Below are 12,042 nucleotides of genomic sequence, written 5' to 3' on the forward strand. Positions count from 1 at the left end.
ACTGCTGATGAAGTGTATGAAGGCAAAACAAAAAGCCAAACATCTTTGTTCATTCGCTTTTATTGACCTCTCCTTTAGAAAACAGTTCAAACAAACCAATTAAAACCTTATTAAATCACTACATGGATATTTAGATGAGGGAGGACAACATAAAAAAAAACAATTCTCCTTCTACATCAAACGATTTATATTTATGGTAGTAACAGTACATGAAGGCTTTGTGAGACACAGAAAATGTCCCAGACATGACAGCACACATTGTCAGTGAGTGAGTGAGTATATCTGTGGTATTGGCTTTACTTTAATCCCATCTATGTTACAGCTGGGAAGGCACTGATGAGCGCTGACCAGAGCATTTTGGCCACTTTAATCATTACACGGGGCTGTTTCTCAGGACTTTAGTGCAACTTCTTTCCCTTCAGAAACCAAAATCTCCAGTGGACCCATATTCAGAGGAAAGAAAAACAAACCAAAACCACCCAGTGGACGAAACAACAACAACATAATTATGTTCTGACAGTCATGTCCTGAGCTTTTTCATCCACCTAAACCAACAGTACCATTTTCTTTTGCGTGTGTGTGGTTTTTGTTTTTTAAGATTGTTTGAGCAACTCTTTTTGTGTGTGTGTGTGCATTGTAACAGCATCACTTAACCATCACTTAAAGGAATAGTTTGGTAAATTCAAGTTCTTGCCTCAATTTAGATGAGAAGATCAATCTCATGTCTGTATGGTAAATATGAAAATACAGCCAGGAGGCGGTTAGTTTAGCGTGACGTAAACGGGGAGACGGCTGGACTGGCTCTGTCAAAAGATGACTGAATCTGCCTACCAGTACCACTAAAGCCTTTATATCTCATTATATCTCATTTGTTAAATCCATACAAAACCAAAGTGTAAAAACGCCTCTTTCTTTGTGCTAAGCTGTGCTAACCGCCTGCTGGATGTAGCCTCATATTTACCGAATCTGAGTGGTATCGATCTTCTCTTCCAACGCTCAGCGAGAAAGCAAATAAACCTTTTCCCCCAAAATGTTGAACTTTTTTTTTTTATGAAGAAAAAAAAAGGCCAATATGCCCAAATACAATTATGTCAGCTGACAACTGCATATGCAGTCTCCATTCAAATTCTACTGAGAAACTCTATGAGGAAAAGTACATATCATCAGGATACCTGTTCCCCAAAGACTGTTCTGTCTACTCTTGACCTACTGTGTTATAGCCGGGTACTACTACTGTGCTGTCATTGGCTACCAAAACTGCTGTCACTGGCAACCAGAACTACTTAGTTAGTTAGTTTTAGGCACCAAAACTATTTGGGTAGGTTTGACACCAAAACTGCTTGGATAGTTTTAGGCACCAAAATTACTTGGGTAGATTTTGGAAAAGAAGCATAATTTGGGTTATAGCCAACCTTTTCACAACTAACCAACTGCAACACAGTAGGGTTGGACTAGGTGGAACATCTTAACTTGTGAACAGACGCCTCACATATCCTTTTTTCTGGATTAAGTTACTTTATCTGTAGTGTGATCCCTAAAATCTGCATACGTGGACTAAATGCAGAGCTGCAATAAAAAAAAAAAGTCAGATCTTCACTGCCCTATGTGGATTAAGTTCAGTAGCCTGACATATTCCCTTTATAGTAACAAACCTCATTTAGGGCAAGACCACCAAAACTGGCCACCCAAAAGCAGATAAACAATAAGAAAAGCTACAGCAGCAAATCCCTCAAAAATTCCTTTCACAGAAATCATAAATAGTACAATACAATTTGAGGACTCTCGTGGACCCTCTGATCAACATCCGTACCCTGCTTTACACTGTACCAGAAAAGAGTTTCTTCACTTCATTGCAATCTCCTAACAAAAGTACCCTTTTTAAATGAGAGAGCGGGTCAGTTCAGAAAGAGCATATCAACCTCCACAAAGTGATAATGACTAGTGTTACTGATGAGGGCAGAAAACAGCACACACAGAGGCAGAGAGATGAAGGATGGAGGGATGAGGGGAACAGTAGCAGGGGGAGTGTTAAGTCTCATAAAACAGTGGTTAATCTTGAGGGTGGGACAGCGCCTCAGGGAACATGAGAGAGATGAGTGACCTCAGATGGTCTGGTAGCCGGCGTGGCTCCTCTTCCTGCCGATGAGGTAGGCCAAGAGCACGATGAGGACGAGACCCGCTAAAGCTGCTCCAACTATGATGGGGATCAACATGTCATCTTCATCCAACTGGCATTCCTCAGCTGAAAGAGTAAAAACAACACCAGAGAGGATACATCAGAGCAAGGAAGTGATATATTTACTTAGTCAAATTCTGTTAAACAGTAGAGGTGTCTACCTGCTCCGAACTGATCTCCGGTGAGACCGAAGGGCTGCACCTGCAACTGGAAGGTGTTGATGGACAGATCCTGGGCCACATTCAGAGTCTGCTCCTCGCGGCACATGTACGAGAACCCCAGGGTGCCTCGCAGGTAGTCCAGGGTGCCGTTGTGGGCCGAGAAGGGCTCTACATTAGAGAACAGAGATGGGAGTCGTTACGGGGGGAAGAGATGTCCGGTGAAACAACAGGAACAGAGACAGCATACAACATGAGAAACAGCAATGAAAGGAGATTAACTTCAGAGAGAGACGACGATATAAGGACAAATCTTTCCATGGAGACTTTAAAGGTGGTTGTTTTGTTCAAGACCTGCTGACCTCAATTTGACCCTTTTCAAAAAACAAGCAGCTGTTGAAACAGCAGAATCACTGCAGGGGAGCTAATTGAAAATAAAGGATATAGGTTTTGGAAGCAGGACAGTTTACCATATTCTCATATGACATGTGAGTGACAGTTGGTTGGAGTAACACACCTCTAAGCTAGTTCGCCCATTGACATATATACATGCAGACGCTGCGTTGGCCTTCAGCTCGCACGTCAACGTCATTGCCATACTGGACGGGGCAAGACTGGCCTGCAAACAAATACATGTAAATGGGGAGCTGTGATTTTTCTGGACAAAAAAACCCCACAATGTTTACATTTCTCAACCAATCTCAAACTATCAACGTTACTTACCTCCACATAGATCATAACATCTTGAATATAAAAACGATTTGAAATGGGTTGAGCAGCTCCCCATTTACATGTATTTGTTTACAGGCCAAGAAAAGCAGCCAGTGCGAGTCTATGAATACTCAACTTTATTTATATAGCACTTTACACACAACACAGCTGATCGAAAGTGCTTTACACAGTGCACACAGAGGAAACACAGAACGCAAGGAAGCAAATACAAAGAAAGAAAAGAATAAAGTTAAGACCATAATGATAATAATAATGACAATAGGAATAGGAATAAGATTTTCACTGTTATCATCATAACAATATGCAAAAGAAATGAAAAGAGTAAAAGTAAAGGCAAATGGACACAAACAGATCCACATATGGTTTCAGGGGAAATAAGTGAGGAGGATAAATAAAAGACAGTTAAAAGCAAAGGAATAAAAGTGTGTTTTAAGGTGACATGTATACACGTCTATGAGTTTTCCAACCGTCTCAGAAGAAAAGAGTGACAAGAAAACATAGAGGAGGAGAGTGAAATTGTAAATACAGGACAGGAGGCCTCATTCATGTATATCATGACAGAAGATTTTGGTCATTGTCCAGCCCTATGCCATAAATTTGTCAAGTGTTACAGACAGAATTACAAAAATGCTGCAGAAGACAGAGACCCAAGATGGAGGGAAGAGTTTCAGTTCAAATTAGTTTCCAGTTAACTGTCCATGGATGTCCGTAGCTGAGAACAAGGGGGGAAAAAACACCCAGTCGTCCCAACAAAAGCCTTAATCTGATTGTTTGTTTTTGTTTAAAAAACATATAGACATATAACCATTTAACTTTTGAAAGTTAATTCATTCATATTATTTTGAGAAAAAAAGACCTTTACTCAAGATCCATTTTAAAGCTTTTTCTGTAACTTGTTTTGTGAAAATATCAATTTTACAGGCCACTTCAGCAGCTCAGGGACTTAAAATGACCATAAACATCTCCAGTTCTGGTCTGACCAAGGATGCTGTTGCAACTCTCTCTGGCCATCTCTCTAATATCTGTATAAAGGCACTAAAATGCCCCTCCAAAAATACTTTTCAGTTACAATTTCAATGCGAAAAAACAGCATATAGGATTTGAGATCACACCATTTAAAAAAAGTTAGTAGATTTTCCCATTACGTCAGTGAGTTACAGCTGTTGTGCCAAATATTTCTCATTCTGAGGCAACAAAAAGTCTGATTATGCAACAAAACTGATGAGGGTCATAGGGCAGGTTATTTATCTGACAGTGGCTGGGTAACATGTATCTTGGGAGGTAAAGTGCACTCACCTTTCATGTCTGGCCAGGCTGCTGACAGAGACACTTCACTCAGGTGGTACTTATTGGACGTAGCATTCTGCAGAAAAACAGCAAGACCACCAGATGTCAGTAATACTGCAAAAAATAAAAAAACAAGTTTACCTCGAGCTCCAGCTGCCATCTAGTGGTTGTTTCAGGAAGTACTGAGTGAAAATAAAGGCAAGAAGATGGATGGCATGATATACTTGGCAGATACAGTAACTTACCAGGGTGAAAGAAAAGGTGAGGTTGGTCTTCTCTGCATCTGTTGTGAGATGAAGGGAGGCGCTGTCTGAGTCACATGATCCGGAGCTCTTTGTAACATTGGGCTGAAGGTTCACGACATTCTGCACAGTCTGCAAATGGACAATAGAACATTTTAGCATTTCAAACCTATTAGTTTGTGTAACAGTAGTCAGACTTCTGTTGAGTTTTTGCATTTAGGCACCTTATTCTGGGAGACAGAGTTGAAGCTGACGTTGAGCTGGAGACCCATGGATGCCAGTAAACAGGTGGTGCCATTGCTGCTGGTGACATTGTAGTTTCCCTTTTCAGGTCTGCCGGGCTCCTTGTGCGGCGCAGCAGTGGTTTGGGCAGTTGTGGGCGGGGCAACAGTGGCAAATCCCTGGTGCAGGACAGCAGCTGCAAGAAGTTATTCAGTTAGAAGTCTAGTAATTCAGAGATACAATACCACACAGTACTAAACGACTTTATTAATCCCACCAGGAGCAGTTTGTTTCAAACAGCTTGTTGTACACAAAATACTAACTTACAAACAAATAAATAAATGATAAAGGGAGCTAAATGTGAGTCGATCAATTGATTGATAGATATAGATAGATAATAAACTTGATGAACTTGCTTGTACTTGATCGCACCCTCAGAACATGGACTGAAGCCCTTTGAAGAGAAGCCCTTGAGAAAGTAAATGTCATCCCACTGATCGCCAAAGCAGACACCCTCACCCAGAGAAATGCCGACAGTTCAAGAAACAGACGATACAAGAAATCCAAGAGCACAAAATCAAGACCTAGGAGTTTCCTGAGACAGATGACAAAGAAGAGAACACACTGGTGACGAAGATAAAGGACAAGCTGCCGATGGCTGTAGTAGGAAGCAACACCACCATTGAGGTGAACGGCAAGAGCGTCAGAGGGAGACAATACAAACAGTGACCACTGTGACTGCACCATCCTCAGGGATGTGCTTATCAGAACTCAGATGCAGGACCTGAAGAATGTCAAACAACATCCACTATGAAAACCGGAAGGCGGAAGCATGTAACTAAGATTTCAAGTCAAGGAAAAAGTGCATAAGCTCAAAGACTCTGAAGCTGAGCTTCAGGGCATTGTGAGCAGATGAAGAAGAACCTGGAGGCTCAGCACAAAGAGCTGGAGGAGAAGAGACGCATTTTTGAAGGGGAGAGAGAAAACTCAAGTTATTATAGTTTGCCAGTGCAGCCAGTCTGGACAACAGTGTGTGACACTGACATCACTCAGTTCCTTCTCCCTTCCCTCATCCCCTGTCCCCCTGTTCTGTCTGCCAGCACAGCTGTACTCCTGCTCCCAGCCACCAGAGGGTGTAGTAACAATCAATGGGAAATAAAGAGTCAATACTGCAATTTGCTTTGGCAATGTACTCCTTGTTTTGAATTGTATTTTTCATTTGTACAAAGTCACTTAATGAACCTGTGATGATACTGGGATACTGAACAAAAACAAATGCAGCTAAGACACATAATATATAAAATTTTGGAGGAAAAAAAGTTTGTTTTCATAATTCAGCTCATTATCAAAAGGTCCTTTTTACAAAGTAAGTTTCTATTACACAAAGCTATATTTCCCCAATTAAATTTTCACTAAATTCAGGTGATAAAATGTGCCATGTTTCCTAAGTGCTGTTTTCTTCAGTTCTGAAGTGTTCTTTATCAGCTAGACATGCAGTTAAAAGGCACAATGCATCTGGTTTTTCTACATTCTCATGCTGTACTTTAAAAGATGGTTGTCTTTTGGTTCTGTATGCTCATTTTGAGTTGCCAAAACAGATGTTTATTTCTGAGTTGTTCAAAGTGGTTTTAACCCAAAGAACTAAACTTCTAAATTGCAAAAGTAGTAATTGTTTGAGACAGAGCTGATTTTGATGCGTTGTGGGTCTTCTTTAATTACAACTTATCACTGAAGCAGTGTAGCACCAACACAATGTAAAAATAGTCTTAAATAAGTAGCGATGGCACTGCAAATACCAAACCCTGAGTCTTGTAGTGACATCTAAAACTCGGTTATGAAACTTTATTCTGATCTGAACGAATCAAAAGACTGAAGGTTTTTTAAGTTGTCCACAGCTTCCTTCTGCCTCTTCTTTACAAACTTCACTGAGTCACACACACATTCAATTAATTTGACAACAGACTATTTTAGAAGCCAATCATGGTCCAATAATTAACTTACACCAGCATGATGTGGAAACTTGAAACGTCCTGTGCACAAATTCTGAGAATGGACTTTTCAGTGAAGTAGGAGACACTGTGTCTGACATTTCAACTTTTAAAATTAATAATATCTGTGTACTCATAATTTCTGAATTTTTCAATGAAGAAGAAGTAGATGTAATTTTTATCACTTTTAACAAAGTAACTGACCATTTGGGAAAAAAACATTGAACACTGGTTCCCAAAACTGGGGGTCCCGATCCCCAATAGGAGTCACCAAAGCATCACTGGGAGTCACAAGGCCTTCTTGATTTAAGGGGTGTAAGAAATTTTAAGAGCATATTCAGCAGGCCTGTATCTCAGTATTTTATTTATTATTTAAGATAAAGGGCACGGTGAAGTCATGAAAACAGCCTGGTCCTGCATTAGAAAAGTACAGATAAACCTACCAATGAACTAACCTAACAAACGTCAAGCATCAGGGAGAAGAAAATACTAAATTTGCCAACAAAAAAGAGAAGAAGACCGAATTAAACATATATAAAAATCTAGACAGAGAATTGTATAAAAAGTCCCTAAACATACCAGGGAAACTAATCTCTAATCAGGTAACATTCACAGGAAATAATCTGCTCAGAATTAATCCAAATCACTTGCTTAACAAAACTCCCTGCAGTCACTGAGTTCATTGTTTGGATTAATTGTACAGTTTGTCATTAGTTCTCTCCTCTTACCATTATTGAATATAATATGAACCCATGAAATATGCCACTTAGTTGAGAGTTGTCAGTGTGCACAGTGATAGAAAAGGGGGTTTAAAGCCACTGCCATATCAGACAAATTACTATTCAAAACAGAACATTTTATATGTCTTAAAACATGTTTTTATGCCGAGTTGCCTACAATTACCTCACAACTGGATTTAAGTACATGACTGGAGTTTTATGCATTTATTACATCCCATCGCACCTACATTTTGATCACGGATTATCATAGAAACAGACTCAAATATCCTTTACTCTTATTTTTTAACTTCATTCTCTTCCACCCACTATCTGGTAGGACAAAGACTGGGAGGTGAACAGGGCTCAGCAGTCAGTACTGCACACTCACCCAGGGTAAGCAAAATGCCATGTCAGCCTAGTAAACATGGCAACTCCCTCCCCCAATGGTGCAAATTATAAAAAGAAATTGCACTATTAAACTATTTTGATAATAGATTAAAGGTTAATTTTTCATGCAAAAGTGACAGAAATGCTGTTTTCAGACTCTCAAACATGGAGATTTCCTGCTTTTCTCCGTTTGTTATCATATTAAACTGAATATATTTGGGTTTCAGTCTGACAAAACAAGACATTTTAAATTTAGAAAAACTGGGTTGGACATTTGTTACTATTTTCTTACATTTAATAGATGTTGCAGCTCTGGATTAAACATGACAATTAACTTTAGTTTTTGTTGTTTTTTGATAATAAATAAAACTATTTGTACAAGGGCAAGTACGTTTCGATTCACATGCCAGCCTGGGCAAGGGGGAAAAAAATTAAAGGAAAAGTTAAGCACAAAATCATAACTACATGTTTTTCCTCTGGCCTGCAGTGCCATTTATCCATCTAGATAGTTTTAGGTGAGTTGCAGAGTTTTGGCGATATCAGCCATAGAGATGGCTGCTTTCTCTCAAATATAATGGAACTAGATGGCACTCAGCTTAACAACAGCCAGTGTCTTTCTTCTGGAAATCATGACCTGGTTATTCAAGATAATGCACAGATGTTGCTGTGAGCAGTTTCATGTTGGCACTACTTTCTCTCACGCACAAAAAGTAGTTCTGGTAGATTCTACTGCAGAAACAAGGTAGTTCCAGCATCCTCACAAAGAGGTCTGCAGGATTTGATTTTTTTGGCTGCTTCGAGCAACGCAAGGAGGGTGTCATTTAGTCCCATTGTATTGGAGAGAATCATTTCTATTACTGATATCTCCAAAACTCTGAAACTTGCACAGAAACCATCTAGATGGACAAACAGCACTAAATGCAGAGGGGTGAAGTGGGGGTGGGGTTTCATTTCATTTTGATTTGGGGGTGAACTGTCCCTTTAATGTTGAGCCCTGGGTGAAGAAATGACGGGGTAACAAGGCTTCAGACCTTTACTCCCTGACTGACTAATTGAATTATTTATTGACTGATTGATTGATTAGCCGCTGACTGCACTCAGAATGACGCTAACTTGCGCCATAGAGAGATGAACTCAGCATTATGATAGCCAAACTATACATACAGCATTTATACGTTAAAACACCATTTCAGCTACAGAAACACACGTTTACTAACATTTTTAGGCCTGACAAACTAATCTCTACATGACACTATATTTCCCTGTAGTCATTACAGTTACAGCTCTTTAATAAACACACCTTGTTAGCTGAGAAGGTGTAAACGGTGTCTTTATACGAGCCCGTCCTACTAGTTGAGGGCAGGTTATCTGTGACCTTCGCAGTTATTGTTTTGTTCGCCGGCAGATGTTAAATAACCCGAATCGATACTCACCTAAAATCAACGGTAACGTTACTCCCAGGCACCATGACTGGAAACCGCCGATCTGCGTCATGTTTGTCCGCTTTGTGTCGGAGCTGCTCGGCTCTCGCCCGGAGAAATCACAGCAACACAACAACACACAGACAGACTGGGCGCAGCTAGCTGGCTAACTGATGTTGTGCTAACGAGGCTAGCGTTAGCTTCACGATAACAGCAGGGCTGAGCTAAACACAAGTCCGGCGCACTGATTTGTTGAGTTGATGAAGCAGCTTTCTTGGTAACAAAACCTACTGGAGTTTCTGGTTACAAGGTTCAACTTTTTATATTTGTATATGCTAATCCTGAGGTTAATTTAGCTCGCCTTTAGTACTTTATCACCGCCACTGCTGCAAAGACTAACACCAGGGTCATGTGACACAGGCTTTAAAGAAACACCCAGAAAGTCACGTGGTCAACAGCAGCTCGACACAACCATAGATATGATAAACAGCACTAACAGCAGTAATCACTACTGACTTGTTAGACTAAGATTTGATATATATATAAAAACATCTGATAAACTAATAAAATACTTTGTTAAAGATATGCAGGATTTTCCTTAAAATTAATGTATACATTCAATGCTGTGAAATAAAAAGGCACCAACTATATGCAGCAGGCCACTAGTGCGCCAAATGTCATGATGCATTATATCACCTTTTCTGGTTGTTTTCAAATCCAGTGCCCCTGAGGGCCCATGGTACTCTGCCAGGGGCTTCATGAAAAGTTTTCAAAATCATGCAGTTAAAAAGAAGCAGGAGGAGATTTTTATTTAGATAGTTTTATTTTTGCTGTTATATTTAGTGCATATTACCATTGCTTTTGTCCACAGAGGACTCAACAAAATACAAAATCTGTATTCTGCTTTGACATTTACAAATATTTTTAATACATGTCTAACGTCTTTCTAATACACAAGCCAATTACAAATTGTGTTCCAAACTAGCTTTGCATAATGCAGATGTGTTACATAGTGATGTCACAAAGTAACAGAACAAAGGCTGGGTTACAAATGAGGTGTTGCGAGCAGTTCAGGAAGTGTTTTCTCTGGGAGACTCTTTTTGACATGGACTTTTCAGACCTTTTCTTTTGCAGACCATTTACACACATAAAAAGGTCATTAAAGGGACAGCTCACCCAAAAGAAGGTCAGGTTTAATTTAGTTAAGTCCACAAAACACTGCTGGAGTTTCACAGGAAAACAGTAATGCAGAATCACCCACAAACAATTTAAGTGAATGGTGACCAGTTTTCAAATGGAAAATAAACAACCAAAACAAAAACATAAAATGACTCCATACTCCTCGTAATCCAAGTCTATTAAAGCCCCGACATGCTGTTCACTTTCACACGCACATCATCACACCACGCACACACAGTTCAGATAGAGTGCAAACACACAAATTGCTCCAATCCAAGGTTCTACAATGAAGATTTAGGCTCAAAACATGATGTAAATGACATCTTTCAAGTCAGCTTGGCATGTAGTATGGAGGCACTTTATGAAAGAGAACGCCTCCAATTCCACAGTATGGTCACTTAAACACGTTTTTCAACACATGTGGTCCACACATATTGATAATTACATTTGGGGCCTCATGGCAGACGACGAAATTCATGTCACGCAGACAGTCACAGTTATGGGGATGTGAAAAGTATAATATGTGCTGAACATTCATCCTTTCCCGAGTTTACGTGAAATTGTTCTGATACCTGGACCAGACAGTGGTGGGAAATCACATTTACTCGAGTGTTTTACTACAACTCTGAGGGACTTGTACTTTGCCTGAGTATCATCGTATTTCAGAGGCTAAAATTCTTTTTCAATCCACAATATCTTCTGCTTACTTTGCAGATTAAAATTTTACATGTAAAATGGCCATTTGTACATTATGGCAAGATATATAAGATGTGTAATGTAAATGTATTATATCAGCCCATCACTGTCTATCTGCCAGCTGTTGTTTTGTTGCTGGGGCTGCATGCCTTCACAGCACAATGACACTGTACCCACTCCATTTGGCAAACTAACAGGGTCCAGGAGGTTGGATGTGGACGTCTAATTAAAGGTCCGTAAGGTCAGACCTCAGTCAGACAAACATTTTACACTTCACTGTGAAAATGAAGTCTCCTCTCTGTGCAACTTAACCTGGCCTCACTTCAGTACCTGCTGCTTCAGTAGTTTCCTTAAGTGTCACAGATCAGTGTGATTATGCAACTTAAGACACGCCACTTTGTAAAGAGGCAGAGGTCTCATCGTGTCTATAACCTCTTCCTTTACACAGACACACACTAACATTTAAGTAACATAGAGCCAAGTTATCTCCTGACCTTTTGAAACCACAGTTACTTAAACAGGCTGCAACCGGCTACAAATGTCAAATCAATCATTCTGCAGCCTGCTGATTGGATGTTCACATTTCTCTTGCTGTTAACCAACGGGAACATTTTGTATCTCATTATCTGAACAATCAGATTTTTATTCTCTTCTTGGGAAATTGTGGTTTAGTCTGTTTTCCACTGACATGGGCTGGATTTTTAGTGTTTGTTTGTCCCTGCAACCGCTGAAAAAATTAACAGACTTTGCAATGTGTGTGTAAGGATCAAAATTCTCTTGAAATCAGATTACTTATAGACATTCTATTGCAAAAGATTGTGGTATTTATTACATA

The 12,042-nt window shown here is 39.8% G+C and overlaps 1 protein-coding gene across 1 annotated transcript; it reads right to left on the reverse strand.

The window, feature by feature from the left end:
- Positions 1-44: 44 nt before the first annotated feature.
- On the reverse strand, positions 45-9,740 carry lamp1b (lysosomal associated membrane protein 1b). The gene is made up of 6 exons (XM_084724767.1): positions 9,345-9,740; positions 4,820-5,013; positions 4,599-4,727; positions 4,363-4,429; positions 2,338-2,505; positions 45-2,242 (listed from the first exon to the last, which is right to left on the reverse strand). The coding sequence occupies exons 1-6, from the start codon at positions 9,403-9,405 to the stop codon at positions 2,103-2,105; spliced, it is 759 nt and encodes a 252-aa protein (XP_084580893.1). The 5' UTR covers positions 9,406-9,740; the 3' UTR covers positions 45-2,102.
- Positions 9,741-12,042: the final 2,302 nt, after the last annotated feature.

This window comes from Lutjanus erythropterus, chromosome 8, assembly GCF_056507025.1.
Source record: "Lutjanus erythropterus isolate fLutEry1 chromosome 8, fLutEry1.hap2, whole genome shotgun sequence".
Classification (NCBI taxonomy): Eukaryota; Metazoa; Chordata; class Actinopteri; order Lutjaniformes; family Lutjanidae; genus Lutjanus; species Lutjanus erythropterus.

Excerpts from the sequence above, each read along its gene's own strand:
- lamp1b (XM_084724767.1), bottom strand. The coding sequence starts at position 9,405 with ATGACGCAGATCGGCGGTTTCCAGTCATGGTGCCTGGGAGTAACGTTA. Across the intron at positions 5,014-9,344 it reads AACGTTACCGTTGATTTTAG|CTGCTGTCCTGCACCAGGGA; the intron begins GTGAGTATCGAT and ends AACTTCTTGCAG. Across the intron at positions 4,430-4,598 it reads TCACCTTTTCTTTCACCCTG|AATGCTACGTCCAATAAGTA; the intron begins GTAAGTTACTGT and ends GTTTTTCTGCAG.